Raw genomic sequence first — 19,112 nt, 5'->3', positions numbered from 1 at the left:
AATCTGGTCCTTGTCAAAGTCACTTAAATCCTTACTCTTGGCTTTTTTTTCTGCTTTTTAACATATCCACTTCAGGGACAACATGTTCACTTGCCACCTAATATATATCCCACTCACTTTTAGGTGCCATTGTAAGGAGATAATCATTATCATTATTTTTACCTGTCAGATGTTATAATCTTGAGTACTACAGGAGTGTTTGTGTGTCCTCTAGTAGTGTGTCCTATATAGAGGGAAGAGATGAGAGGACAATAGACAGCACTCATTAGCACACCCTTCATTACACTATGTAGGTCAGTTTGGCTCCTGGCTGTTGTGGAAGGGAGGGGACAGGAAGCCTGTGGTCACATAGGGATTTACAAACCGGTTTCACAAGCGTCTCCAACGCTGGACATGGAGACAGCAATAGTCACAAGACACGCTTCCCCTCACAGACAGTGACACACCCACAAGCCTATCATGCGATACTATCACTGGCCAGACAGCCCGGGTGGGCGGGGGTGTGTGAGTGACGTTCTAGGGACGGGTTGTCTCCGCCCACATACCTCTTGTGTATATGTGGAGGGCAGGGTCCGCTCAGTACACGTTGTAGTCTATCAGTGGGCAATCATGGTGAAGCAAATAGAGAGCGTGGTAAGTGTTGCACGGGGCTATGTGTTCTAATAGGGAGGGGGGCTGTGTGTACATATATTGTGTGCTCGGCTTTATGTACCTAGCCATTGAGGAGGGAGGGGGAGCTGCTCACACTAATATATACTGGCACTTCCACAATGGTGCCAGTCTGATTGGTTGGGACGTTTCTAAGTGCCTGCAATGGCTGTATATGGTGTTTATGTGCATAGAGAATTTCTATCTTAGAGTGATTGTAAAGGTTCGAGTTTTATTTTTTAAAAACAACAAACATGTCATACTTACCTACCCACTGTGCAGTTCGTTTTGCACAGAGTGGCCCCCGATCCTCCTCTTTTGCCCCCCCCGGAGAAGTTGACATGCTTCCAAGTCTAGCATTTGGCATCTATATACACAAATGCTGGACTTGACCCCGCCCCAGCGTCATTGGATTTGATTGACAGCAGCAGGAGCCAATGGCTGTGCTGCTATCAATCTATCCAATCAAGAGACGAGAACTGGGCAGAGGAATCGCACGTCAGGGGAAATTCCAGGGCTCTGAGGGGGGCACGATCATTGGCAGGTGTATTTTCACCTTAATGCATAGCATGCACACGGGTTTACAATCCCTTTAATAGAATTCTGGGAGGTAGATTGATTCTCTGAACACTTCTTGGGGACCTTGCACAGAAATGCTCACCGCCATGCATTGAGAACGTGTGTGCGCTCATGTGTTTTATTTACATCATTGCGAGATGCGTTCTGCGTGTTCATTTCAATAGAAAAACGCAGGTAAAGAAGTTCCAGATCCTTTTTGGAAATGGCTCTGTGTAGGACTGCAGCACCTTGCGGTTTCATGAGGGTGACAACACTGGTGTTTTGCTGAAGCATGGGGGTGTCTGTAATTCTAAACCCCCTTGGGTGTATAATGTGTGTGTGTGTGTGTGTGTGTGTGTGTGTGTGTGTGTGTGTGTGTGTGTGTGTATATATATATATATATATATATATATATATATATATTACACACACATTTCTCCCTGGTAAAACCACTTAAAGCCAAGCTCCACTCAAAAGGGGAGCTCCACTTGTTTGCTTCCTCCTGCCCAGCAACCACCACCCTTCCCTCTCCCCTGCCACATTTGGCACCAGGTACCCGCTCCCACTTCCAGGTAAGATCGTTGTGCGACGTTCTAGGAAATTTGCAGTGCCTCCTCCATCCCTCATATCCCCGCTGCCTTCTGGGACACACACAGGTCCCAGAAGGCAGTGGGACCATTCAGAACGTGCAGCGTGACATGCGCAGTAAGAAATGGGCTATGAAGTCACAAGGCTTCACTTCCTGTTTCCCTTAGAAAGGATGCCGGCGCCTGCACCCGGAGCTGGTGGACGGATCAGCTTGGGGTGCCGACATCGCCGGCTCCCTGGACAGGTAAGTGTTCTTTTTATATTATGTCAGCAGCTACAGTATTTATTTTTTATTTTTTTTTCAGGCACTCCCAGCACAGTAGCCAGCAGGGATCAGAAAGTTTGATGCATGTTTGCGATTGGGAGCTTTCCAATCATGTGACAGGCAAACTCAGTAGTCACATGACCCAAATGCCCACCTCCTGACTTTTAGTACTAGCTAATTTTATGTTGCACAAAAAAAGTGTACAACATGAATGCAGCTTATTAGCAGACATATAAAAATCAACAATGTGTGGTCAGCAGGGGCTACCTGTTTCCTCTCAACAAAGAGCAATCCCTCCTGCAGAGCCATTTGTATTCTCCCGGTGGGGAATAATCGCATGTAAAATCTGACAGGCTGGTTGTGCTCAAGGGTACATTCAGCCTGCCCATACATGGTTTGAATCTCAGCCGGTTAAGCAGGAATTGATTTGAAATGTCTATGGCCAGCTTAAGTGACAGGGGCTGCCTGTTTCCTAGAAACCAAGGATGCCAGTTGATTGGGGACACCTGATTCCTGGCAATAAAGAACACTAAGGAGGCTGGGGCTACCTGTTTCCTAGCAACCAAGGACTCTAGGTGACAGGGGCTACCTGTTTCCTAGCAACCAAGGACTCTAGGTGACAGGGGCTACCTGTTTCCTAGCAACCAAGGACTCTAGGTGACAGGGGCTGCCTGTTTCCTAGCAACCAAGGACTCTAGGTGACAGGGGCTACCTGTTTCCTAGCAACCAAGGACTCTAGGTGACAGGGGCTGCCTGTTTCCTAGCAACCAAGGACTCTAGGTGACAGGGGCTACCTGTTTCCTAGCAACCAAGGACTCTAGGTGACAGGGGCTACCTGTTTCCTAGCAACCAAGGACTCTAGGTGACAGGGGCTGCCTGTTTCCTAGCAACCAAGGACTCTAGGTGACAGGGGCTACCTGTTTCCTAGCAACCAAGGACTCTAGGTGACAGGGGCTACCTGTTTCCTAGCAACCAAGGACTCTAGGTGACAGGGGCTGCCTGTTTCCTAGCAACCAAGGACTCTAGGTGACAGGGGCTACCTGTTTCCTAGCAACCAAGGACTCTAGGTGACAGGGGCTACCTGTTTCCTAGCAACCAAGGACTCTAGGTGACAGGGGCTACCTGTTTCCTAGCAACCAAGGACTCTAGGTGACAGGGGCTGCCTGTTTCTTAGCAACCAAAGATGCCAGTTGACTGGGGCCACCTGTTTCCTAGCAACCAAGGACTCTAGGTGACAGGGGCTGCCTGTTTCTTAGCAACCAAAGATGCCAGTTGACTGGGGCCACCTGTTTTCTAGCAACCAAGGATGCTGAGCAAAAGGGGCCACCTGTTTCCTAGCAACCAAGGACTCTAGGTGACAGGGGCTGCCTGTTTCCTAGCAACCAAGGACACTAGGCAGCCAAGTCCTATCAATAGTTTGTAATGAGCAGTCCGCAGATACTGCTGACTACTCATTGGTGGTGGTTACACATTAGTCAGTGGCAGCCAATTGGTATTGTGTATTCTGGACACATGTAAGCATTAAACAAATGTTACATGAATGTAGACCGCTAAAAATGCCAGATCCTGGTGCCAGCTTCTGTCGGCCAAATCCTGTTTTATATTGTGGAATAGTTGTGCTCATCTGAATGAGCTTTTAAGGGATTATTTACATTGGCCCTCTGAAGAGTGATACACAGTGAATCGTCTTTCAGAGGGCCTTTGACAAGTAGCAAAGAGGCATTATGTCACCACCTGTTTTAACCCCTAAAACAATGCACCGCCTCCCCGCAACAATGTGCTGTTTGCGGCACGGCCCCTATTCAGTTGAATAGGTTATGTTTGGTATGCAGTATTGCTTGAATATGACAGGGTTTAATTCTTGCTGCAAAATGTTGTGACGGCGGCATGTGTACACCCCCCCACCCGCTGCATTTACAGTTTAAAGGAGAGCAAGTAAAAGTGCGCCTTAACCACTTTTTATATCCTCTCACCTTAATTTACATAAACCAAAGATGCTTGTCTTGGCATCGCTTTTGGGGAATAGAGAGATGAGATGCACCTGCCATCTCCCTACGTGGCAGTTCTCTGTACCCAGAGGGGTGAGAATCGGCCTAAGCTAATACAAGTACTAGGATCTAGAAAACTTTAGCACTATCCATGAGTGATGGCAGCTTACGAACTAAGCTTACTTTAAATTCTTTCCTTTTTTTTAAAGCGGGGGTTCTTTTTTTTTTTTCTAGCATGCCATTCAGCATACTAGCGCGAGCTACAGTATGCCTTTATATATTCTTTGGGCGCCGTACTCGGTTTAATCGCGTAGTAAAGTTTCAGACTCCCCGTGGGGAATGGGCGTTCCTATGCAGAGGGAACGTGATTGCCGGCTATAGCGCGTCACGCTTCCCGAAAATAGCCGAAATAGGACTTTGCTCTTCACGGCGCCTGCGCAGTCAGCACCGATGTCTGTGCGCAAGCGCCGTGAACAGCCGAGTCCTGCTCCGGCTATTTTTTTATATTAACCAAATGTATCCTCTTGCCAAAGGGGTTGTAAAGGTACATTTTTTTTTTTTTCCCCTAAATAGTTTCCTTTACATTAGTGCAGTCCTCCTTCACTTACCTCATCCTTCCATTTTGTTTTTAAATGTCCTTATTTCTTCTGAGAAATCCTCACTTCCTGTTCTTCTGTCTGTAACTAAACACAGTAATGCAAGGCTTTCTCCCTGGGGTGGAGTGTTGTGCTCGCCACCTCCCTTGAGGGGGCGAGCAGGAGAGTCAGGACGCTCTCTACGTTGCAGATAGAGAAAGGAGCTGTGTGTTAGTGGGCGTCCTGACTCTCCTGCTCGCCCCGTCAAGGGAGGGGGCGAGCACGACACTCCACACCAGGGAGAAAGCCTTGCATTACAGTGTGTAGTTACAGACAGAAGAACAGGAAGTGAGGATTTCTCAGAAGAAATAAGGACATTTAAAAGCAAAATGGAAGGGTGAGGTAAGTGAAGGAGGACTGCACTAAGGTAAAGGAAGCTATTTTTACCTGCGGATCCGTTTTTAAACATCCGCTTGCTCAGCGGGGATCGCTCTGTTGGTCCCCGGCTGAGCTGGCAGATGACAGGTCTGTCTCTGCACACTGTGCAGGGACCGCCCTGTCAGATCTCCGCTCTCCTCTATGGGGGATCGGATGAACACGGACCGTTTTTTACGTTTTCATCCTGTTCGCCAGACAGATGCAAAATAGGGTTTGCATACGTCGCGTTTTAGCGGAGAGGATTGGATCGGTTGTCAGTATCACCGCTGACATCTGACGCTCCATAGAGGTACATGGAGCGCCCGTTCAGATCCGCCTGATAAAACTGACAGGTGGATCTGAACGGTCCGCAGGTGTGAAAGGGGCCTTAGCCAGACCCTTTGAATGTAATGAGGCTCTGCAACACAAAGTAGTGTTGACTGGATGCCAACATGGAATCTGCTACATGGGTCAGATTATTATCAGCAGATCTCCAGCTTTGTGTAAACTCATTACTATGTCATGTTCTTACAGTATATCCTGTCCACACCCACTGATGTGAATAGGAAGATGAGCAAACACGGATGACATTGCACGTAGCTTTAGAAATGTGCTGTATCATCATGATGTAGCTGGTCTTATTCTAGCCTTGCTAAGTAAAGTCCAGCTGCCATTTTTCATATTGTGACTATGCTGTGCAGCCAGATTCTTATGTACTGTATTCACACACTGACTGCAGGTCAGCAAGGATGGATGGGTGAGCTTTGCAATAAGGAAGGGAACTGGTAAAAGGGCAGTTTGAATGGATTGGTTCACTCTGTGGAGAAAGCATTGGAATTCACTGTAAATCCAGAGGGTGAATATATTTGGCCAGAACTACACAGGCTGCAATTTTTTTTTTTTTATATTGGTACCATTTTTTTTTTTTTTTTTTACCAATCAGCTGTTGCCATACCAGTCATTAAGCTGTCCTTTAAAAATTAGGAATAGCGGTTTAAAGCTGGCCATACAATTTTCTTTAGATTCACCTTCAACTATGTAGTGCAAGGGCCTGCCTGATTGCATACAAATTGAAAGTATTCAGGTTTGACCTCCTATTACATGGTTTTGGTAAATCTAAAGAAAATTGTATAATGTATGGCCAGACTTGTTATAACCTGACTAAGCTCTTTGAGGAGTCAGGTGTAAGACCCCTTTCACACGGTCGGACCGTTCAGGTCCGCCTGTCATTTGTCGGCGGACCTGAACAGCCGCTCCATACTGCTCTATGGAGCGTCGGATGTCAGCGGAGACCTGTCCGGTGACATCCGATCCGCTAATATCGGACGGATGGCGATATGTCGCCATCTGTCCATATGGAATCGGGTAAGATCTGATGAAAACGGACATGCTGTGAGCAGAGGGGGACTTGTCATCCGTCGGCTCAGTGGAGATCCCCCGCTGAGCTGGCTGACTAGACCCAAACGCGGCATGTAAACGCGGCTAAATGACCGTTTTTAGACACTTGTTTCTAGCTGTCAAGTTAGATCGTTCAGGAGAGGTTGAACAATGTCCCGTGTACATGAAGCCTAAGACGATTCCTTTAATTGTTTGTCATAACATAAATCTAATATCGCCTACAGAGAGAGGGTGGTTTCATCTTGAGTGATGCTTGCATATATACGCCTAAAATGAAATCCTATAATTAGAAATTAAAACTTGCTGAGATGGCTAAACCCTTAGAAGTTGCGGTAGTGTTAAAGGGGCCTAAGTCGCGCGATTTTTGACACGATTTCAGGGAATACCTGTGTAACTCGCGTCAAAGTTGGACCAAAGAAGTGCAGGGACTACTTTGAAGTGGTACTAATATGAATGGTTGTCATTGGAAATCGTGGGCAATGACTTGTCATGCCACTTTGCAGTCCCAAGTAGCAGTAATTGTGTAATTGTTATCCCATTAGAGACATTTTTTTATTTCACTTCCTGTCCTGTCCACTCAACAGGAAGTGTGTGGTGTGTTTTTTTTTTTTTTTTTGGGGGGGGGGGGGGGGGGAATTCTTTTAGACAAGCACTGTGTCGCTTTAATTGCGCAGTCGTGCAACGCTGTACCCAAACAAAATTTGGCGCTTTTTTTTTTTTCACAAATTGAGCTTTCTTTTGGTGGTATTTGATCACCTCTGCATTTTTTTTTTTTATTTTTTTTTTTTTTTACGCTATAAACAAAGTGCGACAATTTTGGAAAAAACATTTCTTTTTTGGGGATCTTTATTATAGTCAAAAAAAAAAAAAAATGTTTTAAAGAACAGTTTAGACCAAGATATAGTCTACATATTTTTGTTAAAAGTTATAGCGTCTACATACTATGGGATTTTTTTTTTTTTTTTCTTACACATTTTTGGGACCATTGACCGATTACTGTATAAATGTCACCGGCAGGGAAGGGGTTAACACTAGGGGTGATCAAGGGGTTAACTGTGTGTTCCCTCAGTGTTTTCTAACTGTATGGGGATAGGACTGACTAGGAGAGGAGATGTATTGCTGTTCCTACTTACTAGGAACAAACAACATGTCTCCTCTCCTTCTGACGGCACAGGGATTTGTGTGTTTACACACACGCATTCTCCGTGCTGGCGCTCATGCGCGTGATTGCCGGGCCACGCGCGTTGGGTTCCCCGCTGTGCAGTGGGTGTGCACACTCTGACCGATTTTTGTTTTGATCCACAGTTAATAGAAAGGACCTCTTATTAGTTCATCTCCTGCACCAGAATAGTAACGGAGGCACCTTCACAACTTGTCCATAGCGGCATTCACAGGGAACTGAGGAAAACCAAATGGGGTGTGGGGGGCATCCATTTAATGCCACAATGGATTATGGGGTGAGACTTGGTTTCTTATAACATTGCAGCGCCGCTAAAAATAGCGCCGCTTTACCGCCAACGCGACCCCCACCCCAGTGTGAAAGGGGCCTAAAGTAGAAGGGTGGTATGTGTTTGTTTTTCCGTTCAACCCAGCAGGCTGAAAGACAAACAACTGAAATATTGCCGTATTAATGAATCCAATGTACCCGTGTTTTGACAAGGAGACCCCACCCACCCCCATGCTTGACATTTCAGTTGTACTTCAGTAATGTAGGTCCACCCAGTCAGCCTAGGGCTCTGTAACAGAGTAAATAAGGTGTGTGTGTGTGTGTGTGTGTGTTGTTTTTTTTTCTTAATTTTATTTGTTTGGGAAGCGCACCTATATCACCAGTCGGTGGTGCCAAATCGCTTTGTGACAAAAAAAGCCTGGATGTTCTGGCAAGGGAAGCATAAATAAAAAAAGGAGGGAGAAGAAAGGCTAGAAATCAGCAAGTAGATGAACGTAGAAAAAATTGGCCTAGGATTGAAATGCTTGGCAGAATAGCCAGGTCTTCAGTTTCTTCCTGAACGTATATAGGCTTTGGGAAATGCGAATGTTAAAGCGGGGGTTCACCCTATCGACGAAAAATTTTTTTTTTTTTATTTTACCATAAAATCAGGCATTGTAGCGCGAGCTACAGTATGCCTGTCCCGAATTTTTTACCCCCGTACTCACCTTGTTCTCGTAGATTGAAGATACCGGGGAATGGGCGTGCCTATGGAGACGGAGGATGATTGACGGCCGGCTCTGGCGCGTAACGCTTCTCCGGAAATAGCCGAAATAGGCTTGGTCTTCACGACGCGTGCGCATAGCCTGTGCGCAGGCGCCGTGAAGAGCCGAGACCTACTCCGGCTGTCTTCGGGGAGAGTGACGTGCCAGGGCCGGCCGTCAATCATCCTCCCTCTCCATAGGCACGCCCATTCCCCGCGGGAGCCGAAAAATACGATCTCCGATTACAAGGTGAGTCCGGGGTTAAAAAAATCGGGACAGGCATACTGTAGCTCGCGCTACAATGCCTGTCTCGATGGTAAAATGTGTCGGGGGGGGGGGGGTGAACTACCGCTTTAAGCGGGATTTGGTTCTTTCTTCTTCTTTCCTAACAAACTGAATTAAGGAATTCCCTTTCCTGTCAGGACATTATATCCTGACAGCAGCCAGTATGACTGTTGGATACACTAATCAGATGATGTTGGACAAAAGCTTTTTCTCAAGTCGTCTTCCAGGACGGCACCTTGAGAGTAGACTGGCTCCACCTGACAGGAAACACAATCAGAAAGAGGTTTAAAAGCCCCGCCCCTCCCCGTGCACCTCAGTTATTGATTGTGTTTCCCACCAGCGAAACAGTTTGTTATTTTTTTATCAGACCTAAGGCCTGGGGCTGGTGGTCCCCCTCCGGGTACTGAGCAGTGGGTCCTGGGGGCCGTCCCTGCCTCAGCTAAAGGTGTAATGCCTGTCCCGGGGGGTTTTCCCCGTGTGATAGGGGGGGGGGGAGGAAGATTGCAAACAATACCCCCCTTCTTTCCTTTCTGTAGGAATCCCTGGGATAGTGGCTATTCCAGTACTCCTATGTGGCCATGTTCCCTCTCCTCCAGGACCCCTTACCTGCTGGGCGGGTGTGAGGGCTTCCTCAGCGTGGCTCCGGTGTACTGTCCTCCCGGGGACATTTTCGAATGGAGCCAGCAGTCGACGCCGCGTCACAGGCGGCGCGCGGTGATGACGAAGTTCCGCTTCCGGTCTTCACCAAAATGGCGGCCGCCAGCGGCGTCGGCTCCTCGCTGTTCTCACTGCAGCAAGGAGGAGAGTAGCGCCTACACGACTTCGCTATGGAGCGCGAGGATCGTTCGCTAGCAGCCGCTGCCGAGGACACCACCAAGGGTGAGTCTGCCTCAGAATGTCAGGGGGGCATATTGGACTGGGTCCTCTCCCTCCCCCCCCCCTCTCCTCTCCTCTCCCACTTGATGTTTGAACTGTGATATTTTTTTTCTCTCCCCTTACAGGGGAGGAGGTTTCTGCCCAGGGGGAAGCTGCTATTCTCTCCCTAAAACACACTTCCAAAACCAAGAGGTGTGGTAACTGTAGCGTTAAGCTGGCTGCAGATTACTCCAAACTTCTTTGTGCCAAATGCATACAAAAATTGACAGCAAAGGAAACTTCCCTGATTATGAAAGAATTCCTAGCTGTCCAATCCCAAATGCTCTCCACATTAAAGGAATTTAAGGACACCTTAAAAAATAGGGATCCTGAGCCCATAGCAGCCGGCCCCTCTTCTCAAGAGAGCTCATCCACCCCAGTGCCACGAGTTTCCAGGGCTAGGGAGTCTCTCCTATCTGACACCGAAGATTCAGAGGCTCCAGAAGATGGGGTAATTGATAGTCATTCTGAGGATGAGGATGAGGATGCCAGGTCAGGCAAATATATTTTTTCTACAGATGACATGGGGGGTCTGCTGTCTGCTGTCTATGCCTCTGAGGGGATCCAGCAGCCAGCAGAGCTAGTGTCACCTCAGGACAGAATGTACCAGGGTTTAGCTAAACCCCAGCCAAAGGTTATCCCAGTCCATCAGTCACTTAAAGATATAGTTCTGAGGGAATGGGCTGAGCCTGAAAAGAAACTACTAAGGTACAAGACCTGGAAGAGGCGCTGTCCCTTTAAGGAGGAGTTAGAAAATACTTTGTTTAAAACTCCTAAACTAGATGCATCTCTAGCCCAACTCTCCAGGCAGTCTGACCTCTCGTTTGAAGATGCAGGGAACTTAAAGGATTCCTTAGACAGGCGGGCAGACACCTCCCTTCGCAGGGCCTGGGAGGCTAATACGGCTGCCCTTGGACCCGCTTTAGCCTCTTCCTGCATCGCTAGGAATGCAGATACCTGGTTAACCAGACTTCTGGAGCATGTACCTCAGACCTCCAAGTTTAAAGAAATTAGAGATTCTCTTACAGTCATAGGCAGTGCGGTTGCCTATCTTGCAGACGCATCGATTGAAACAGTCCGATCCTCTGCTAAGACGGGTGCTCTCGTCAACGCCGCCAGAAGGGCGGTATGGCTCAAGACGTGGGAAGGTGATCTTGCCTCCAAGACCCGTCTATGTGCCCTGCCCTTTGAAGGTACTCTTCTCTTTGGGGCAGGACTTGATCAAGCTCTGACTAGGGCCTCAGAAAAGGGGAAACGGTTCCCCCCAAAACCTAGACCTAACAGGAGAAGATTTTTTCGAGGCCCCCAGAATAAAAACCGACCTTCTGACCGAAGATCGGCCTTTAATAAGCGTTGGATCGCGGGAAAGGATAAGCCAAAAGGGGGTGTCCTTTTCCCCGATCCCAAACCCGCAGGTAAGGACTCCAAGTGACTTAAGAGTCGGGGGAAGACTCTCCCAATTTTTTCCAGCCTGGGAGAGTATAACACGGAGTCCTCACATTCTGCAAATAGTGAGGGAGGGTTACAGATTGGAATTCCGCCAACTTCCCCCCCCAATATTTCTCCTCACTCATCTACCCCAAGATCCCCTCAAGGCAGCTGCCCTTCTGGGAAGTGTCACAGATCTAGCTCAGCAGGCAGTCATAATCCCAGTTCCGCCAGGACAACAGGGTCAGGGGGTGTACTCACATATTTTTATGGTGCCCAAACCTTCGGGGAAATTCCGATTGATCATAAATTTAAAACCTTTAAATACCTTTCTCCTCTACAAGAAATTCCGCATGGAAAACATTTACAGTCTCAAGGGACTGTTGTTAGAAGGAGTCTTTATGGTAACCATAGACTTGAGGGACGCCTACCTCCATGTCCCAGTCTTCAGGGACCATCAAAGGTTCCTCCGATTTGCCATTGCCTCCCCTCAGGGGATTCAGCACTGGCAGTTCACCGCACTCCCCTTTGGTCTGGCCTCCAGCCCAAGGGTTTTCACGAAGGTCCTGGCAGAGGTGGTCGCCTTTCTACATCTGAAAGGGATCTCCCTTGTCCCCTACCTGGACGACCTACTGCTTTTCAACCCCAGCCGAGAACTCCTTCTCTCGGATCTGGCCACCGTCCTGACTACTCTGGAATCTTTGGGATGGATTGTAAACAGAGAAAAATCTTCTCTCCTCCCAGAACAGAGAAAAATGTATCTGGGATTCCTGATGGATTCCATAGAGAAAAAGCTGGTTCTTCCAGAGGACAAGATCCAGAGACTCGGGTCAGTGGTCAGGTCCGTCATGGGGTCAATAGAAATTTCCCTCAGACAGATCATGAGGTTACTGGGACTGATGACCTCATGCATCCCAGCGGTCCCATGGGCCCAGCTTCATTACAGATCCCTGCAGGCCTTCCTGCTCTCCTCCTGGGACGGAAAGGACTCATCCCTAGACTCCAGGGTCAGCATCCCGGAGTCAGTAAAATGCACACTGGGGTGGTGGCTCATTCCTCAGAATTTGGAGGAAGGCCTCCCATGGAACCAGACAAATCCTCTCAGGATAACCACGGATGCCAGCTCCTGGGGGTGGGGAGCCCACATGTCGGGTCTCCAGGCCCAGGGGTGCTGGGATCGACAACAGAGCAGGTCCTCTTCCAACTTCCGCGAATTATTAGCGGTCGGGAAGGCCTTGAAGGCGTTCGAGGAGAGAATCATAAACCAAGAAATACAGATTCTCTCCGACAACGCAACCACGGTGGCGTTCATAAATCACCAGGGAGGCACCAGGTCCCGTTCCCTCCTAAGGCTGTCCTTAGAAATTCTGAGTTGGGCAGAACAGAGAGTCCTCTCCCTTTCAGCAATCCACATCAGGGGAGTCCTAAACTTAGAAGCGGACTTTCTAAGCCGCCAACCCATCCTCCAGGGGGAGTGGGAATTAAATCAAGAAGTCTTCGACTGGGTTCGACATCGTTTCGGCAACCCAGAGATAGACCTCTTCGCGAACAGGAAGAACAGGAAGGTAGAAAGGTTCTTCTCCCTCTCCCGGGATCAGGGATCGGAGGGTGTGGATGCGTTGGCCCAGGCCTGGACATTTCAGCTGGCCTATGCTTTCCCTCCCCTGAGTCTGATCCCAAGGGTCCTACAGAAACTGAGTCGCTCACGAGGGAAGCTGATCCTGATCGCTCCCCAGTGGCCCAAAAGAGCTTGGTTCCCAATGTTAGAACGTTGGTCAGTTCTTCCCCCCCTTCCTCTCCCGGTCCGAGTGGACCTTCTGCGGCAGGGACCGATCTTTCACCCAGAGCCCGACTTTTTCAGTCTGACGGCCTGGTACTTGAGAGGTGGAACCTGCAGCGGAGAGGTTGTTCGGAGAAGGTAATAAATACCCTTTTGGCTAGTCATAAGGAGGTCACTAGGAAAATCTATGCTAAGACCTGGGGGGTTTTTCACGCTGGTGTGCAGCCAGGCAAGCCCCACTACCTGAAATATCTGTCATCCTGGAATTTCTCCAGGAAGGAGTTGATCTAGGACTAGCCACAAGAACCTTAAGAGTACAGGTAGCTGCCTTGTCCTACTTTTTAGACAAGAGGCTGGCCCTGGATCCGCTGATCAAGAGGTTCCTGTCGGCTAGGGATAGGTTATCCCCTATTCAAATCTCCAGGGTTCCCCCCTGGGACCTCACCTTGGTTCTAGACCATCTATCCAAACCTCCGTTTGAACCGATAGACAGCATTCCGGTTAGGCTGTTGACATTTAAATTCTCCTTTCTTCTGGCTATTACTACGGCCAAAAGAATAGGAGACATGCAGGCGCTCTCAATCAAAGAGCCTTATTTTCGTCTTTTTGAAGACAGGGTAGTCCTAAGTCAGGATCCCCTGTACCTACCTAAGGTGGCAACGAAATTTCATAGGTCACAAGAAATTATTCTTCCTTCATTTTGCGCAAATCCACAGAACGAAAGGGAAGAGACCTTCCACTGTTTGGATGTAAGACGCTGTTTGTTAAGTTATTTGGAAAGGGTGAGCGAGTTCAGACGCTCATCTCACTTGCTAATTAATTTTCAGGACAGAAAAAGGGTTGCCAAGCATCTAGAGCCTCTATATCTAGGTGGATAAGACAGGCAATTTCATTAGCATACATTAAGGCTGGCAAAACAGTACCTAAAGTCAAGGCACATTCCACGAGATCTATAGCAACCTCCTGGGCAGAGAGAGCAGGAGTTTCAGTGGAACAAATCTGTAGATCAGCAACGTGGTCAAGCCAGAACACCTTTCTCAAACACTACCGAGTGGAACTTCTGTCACCCCAAGACTTGACGTTTGGCAGAAGAATCCTGCAGGCAGTTGTCCCGCCCTAAGGTAGGCCTGAGGGTTACTTGCTTATCTCTCAAGGTGCCGTCCTGGAAGACGACTTGAGAAAATACCAGTTACACTTACGGTAGCTGTTTTTCTGTAAGTCTTACAGGACGGCAGGCCTATTTCCCACCCTGAGGAATTTATATGGTTTGTATTTTTATATACTGGTTCCCGTGCTCTTATGGTGGTTACTTTATCACTAACTGAGGTGCACGGGGAGGGGCGGGGCTTTTAAACCTCTTTCTGATTGTGTTTCCTGTCAGGTGGAGCCAGTCTACTCTCAAGGTGCCGTCCTGTAAGACTTACAGAAAAACAGCTACCGTAAGTGTAACTGGTATTTTTTTCTAACCAGTTTAACAGAAATCAATCTAACAATTGACACCTGTTGCACAGAGACAGCCACACACTGAATACAATCCCCCTTGTACCTGCTGTACTGGCTGAATTTCAATTCACATGTTGCCAGCTTTAGGCCCCTTTCACACTGGGGCATTTTCAGAGCGTTTTTCGAGCGTTATTACAGCGTTGCCTCATCTGCAATCCCAATGTGCTGGTAAAGCACCGCTGAGATCCTAAAGTTTTAGGGCGTTTTTGCAGTGCCTCGGTGTGAAAGGGTAAGGCGTTTTTACAGCGCATTTCAATGGAGAGGGGCGTTTTTGGAGCGTTTTTTTTTCAGCACTCAAAAGCTGTTCCAAAGATGCTGCTTGGCAGGACTCCGTGTGAAAGGGTCCATTGAGATGCATGGAGAGTGTTTTATGAGCGTTTTAAGAGCGCTATTTTTAACGCTAAAACTCTGTAAAAACGCTTCCGTGTGAAAGGGGTCTAAGTGCACTCAGTATTGGGCACTTTGTAACTAGACAATCGTTTTTCTACTCTTCCTCCACAATGCAAATTGGGGCATAAGGTCATGTGTCCTGAGGGGGTGTTGCTGTTTTCAGCTATGCCAGTATAGCACTGGAGTAGGAGATATTTAAAGCATTTCTAAGGCCCTTTTCACACTTGTGTGACGTTTTCTGCGACTTTGGACATCAGAGTCACATGATAACCGTTCCTTTCTGTGCGACTTCATATTAGTCCCTGTACTACTTTGATCCGACTTTGATGTGAGGTCCATAGACCTCGTTTACACAGGCATTCTCTGAAATCGTGCGACTGTTAAGCCGCTGCAGTGTGAAAGGGGCCTAAACGGTACTGAAATCTGAAAAAATGGCCTGGGCAGAAAGGGGTGAAACAGTCGGGTCTTTAATCGATTATTGATATATCTGCCATGTGTGCGTATAGTATACAATCAATAACTATATGCTTGCTTTTGTTGTTGCACAACTACCAACAGGTTTGTGAAGTAACGGTTGTTTTCATGAAATTACCTTTAGGTTCCGATTTATGTATTATTATTCTCATATGAAATGTTTAATTTACAATGGTCTTAATTTAACAGGCAGACTTTAAAGCATTCTTGGCATCTGCGGGAGACAAACTGGTTGTCGTTGATTTCACTGCAGTATGGTGTGGACCGTGCCGAAGGATTGCTCCCATATTTGAGGTAAGATTTTTCTACACTGGAGAAAGAAAGAAGGAAAGAATTTTAGTTTTTTTTCTTGAGGTGTCAATCTTGTGAAAAGTAACCTTGTTTTATGGTGGGGAGACAACTTCTGAGAACAATAAAGTAGATTCCTTGGTGATATTTATTTAATTATTCTTTTATTTATTTTCCCCTCCCCATGGTAATTTCAAGCATATTGACACTAGTTGTATACTAGGAAAAGTTTTTTTTGTTGACAGACAGTTGTTGACAGACAGTTGCATACAAGTTCTATTAAAGGGGTTGTAAAGACAAAAATATTTTCCTCTTAAATTAAAGTCTGACAATATCTGATAAAGTAAAAAGTAATGTTTTGCATTATAACTAGTTTGATACCTGTTGAAATCGAGCTGTTCACCTCCTGCACTCCTGAATCATTATTCTCACTGACTTCCTGGTTGGCGGTGCGCATTCATTTTACTCATATGACCAAAATAAAAACAATAATTGTCAATTAAAATATTGATGATAAAGTGCTCATGTGCATCCAAGTGCTTTGTAACACAGATATAAGTGTCCGGTGGTATATAGAGAACAACACTAGTCCCACTTTAAATGTGCAAAACAAGTCTTTTTATATAAAACAATGCTGTGACAGTCCTGTTGAAAAAGTGCATATGCATGGTATCCAGTAATAGCACTGCTGACATGCTTGTAAATCCATGCATCTGAAAATGATTGACAGGTGTTGCAGATCATGCATTGGTGCTCTTATTCCAGTGACCCCCTAGGTATTAAGGGCCAGATTCAGGTACATTTACGTTGCGCAGCGGCGGCGTAACGTATCCCATTTACGTTACACCGCCGCAAGTTTACAGCGTAAGTGCCTGATTCACAAAGCTCTTACCTGTAAACTTGCGGTGGTGTAACGTAAATCCGCTCTGCGCAAGCCCGCCTAATTCAAATGGGGCGGGCACCATTTAAATTGGGCGCGTTCCCGCGCCGAACGTACTGCACATGCTCCGTCCGTCAAATTACCCGACGTGCATTGCGCTAAATGATGTCGCAAGGATGTCATTGGTTTCGACGTTAAGGTAAATGGCGTCAAGCGCCATTCACGGGCGACTTACGCAAACGACGTGAAATTTAAAAATTTGACGCGGGAACGACGGCCATACTTAACATTGGGTTAGACCACCTAGAGAGCATGCTTAGTTTTACGCGACGCATCTCTACGGAAACTATGTAAATTTAGAGCGACGGGTTCGGTGTTCGTGAATCGGCGTAAGTAGTCATTTGCATATTCTACGCCGACCGCAATGGAATCGCCACCTGGCGGCCGGCCTAGAATTTCATCCTAAGATCCGAAGGTGTAACTCAATTACACCTGTCGGATCTTAGGGCTATCTATGCGTAACTGATTCTATGAATCAGCCGCATAGTTACGACGGGCGGATCACAGAGATACGACGGCGTATCAGGAGAATTTTGTGAATCTGACCCTAAATGCTCACCTTGGAGCAAATGACTTGGCAATTACGCTCAGTCAATTCACGCTTGTGAACCACCCCTGGGTTCTATAATGGTAACAGGATCCTGCGCTTCCCACGCAGTATCTCGGGAATAATGGCTAATAAAAAGCCTTGATAGCGTGATATCACTTTAAACGTTTTATTAAACAAATAGGAACAACCCGCCCCCCCCCCCCCCTAATTGGGTACTCGCAGGTGCGTCAGTGCACCACTCTGTGTATGGCATGAAATATTACAGCGGCTGGTTTTGGAATGGTGTATACTTCCTCCTAAGCAGATGGACTGCCTGTCGTATCGTCCTGGCCCCCTACACATGTTCGATACAGGGTAATGGTATCTTCATCAGGGTGAATTCCCTCTTTTTAATTTTATACCGTGGGGTAGGGGAAGCCAGTGAAGGGATTGGCAGAGAGGAGCAGCGGTCACAGATTGACTAGTGAGGTGTATTGGTCTAGCAGCAGCCTTCATAATAGACTGAAGGGAGGGGGGATAGCCTGCGTAAGGGTAGGCCATTAAGGAGAGAGTTGCAGTAGTCAAGGTGGGAAATAACCAAGGAGTGAATAAGTTGCTTTGTGGTGTCATTAGTCAGGAAGGGTCGAATTCTAGAGATGTTGCGGAGGTTAAGGCGCCTCCTGTCTCGCTTTTCTCTCTATTTTTTTTTTTTTTTTTTAAACTATATATATATATATATATATATATATATATATATATATATATATATATATATATATATATATATATATATATATATATATATATATATATATATATATATATATATATATATATATATATATATATATATATATATATATATATGCGTTTTAATTAAAAACATATAAATCCCATGCATTTTAAGTGTATACATATGTGAAATATCATCTAAATTGTGTGTTTATGGGTGACACTACCCAAAATTATTATTATTATTATTATTATTTTTTAATTAGTATGTAGAAAACATATAACGCAACGTATACCATAAAGCATTTCCCAATAATCCTCAAAGTGATTACTGACATGTAATGCTGCTATATCCAGAAAAAAAAATCCCTCAACACACCACATCCCACAACAAAAAGGATATGCCCCACGTTATAAGAGGTCGTCTGAGAAGTGCCTGATATATCGGCATTACTAAAACACTGAATTTCATTTTTTTCACTAATCGCTTTTGTAGGATTGTTTTGGGTAGTCTTACCCATAACACTGCACATGTTTTTATGGTTTTAGAAATTTCACATATGTATACGCTGAAACGTATAGGAATGTTGTGTGGGGGTGGCTTTTTTTTTTTTTTTTTTTTTTTTTAGAATTGGGTAGTCTTTCTCCCTACTTCTTTATGACTGGGTTCACACTGGTGCGCCAATGCATGTGATTTGCGCCACACTGCAGTGAAAATGGCATGCAATGTCTGTGCGATGCAAATTCAGCCATACAGATTTTATGGCTGAATTTGCATCGCATTCGGTCCAAAGTTGTGCAAGACTTTTTTTTTTTTTTTTTATGGTCCACACCAGAATCCCATGCAATCCGAATCCTTAGTTCCGCACTGCGATATGTGAACCAATCTGGGTGTGTCATTTAACTTTATATTGACACTCCCAGCGTTTTGTAGAACATACCTGTACATCCTACGCAACAAGTGGTTAAAACCGGATCATAGCTGCACCATTTTATCTTCTAGGGCCTCTGCTTTCAGAACATTCCGAGTAATTTTTCTAGCAAAAAATAAATGCTAATTTTAACATGTATGAGAGATGTCCAAATTGGCCCGATCTGAAATTCAGGGTCTGGATGTCTATAGCAGAAATTGTTTAGTTTAGGCATGGAATCTCAATATATCTTTAAAAACCTGTGGGTTCTTTTATTTTATTTTTTTCAGGAACTTTGCAAAACACATGT

At 46.2% G+C, this 19,112-nt stretch overlaps 1 protein-coding gene across 1 annotated transcript in view; it reads left to right on the top strand.

The window, feature by feature from the left end:
• Positions 1 to 520: 520 nt before the first annotated feature.
• The window catches only part of LOC120945948 (thioredoxin-like), a gene marked incomplete in the record, with an annotated part of 25,930 nt that continues 7,338 nt past the window's right edge, over positions 521 to 19,112 (top strand). Inside the window, 3 exon segments of the mRNA XM_040360547.1 lie at positions 521 to 633; positions 15,592 to 15,696; positions 19,093 to 19,110. Of these exon segments, the coding sequence (XP_040216481.1) occupies positions 610 to 633; positions 15,592 to 15,696; positions 19,093 to 19,110 (147 nt within the window).

Source organism: Rana temporaria, chromosome 1, assembly GCF_905171775.1.
Source record: "Rana temporaria chromosome 1, aRanTem1.1, whole genome shotgun sequence".
Taxonomy (NCBI): domain Eukaryota; kingdom Metazoa; phylum Chordata; class Amphibia; order Anura; family Ranidae; genus Rana; species Rana temporaria.
Note: the sequence above shows the minus strand (reverse complement) of the source record. Positions and strands in the feature narration are given on the sequence as shown.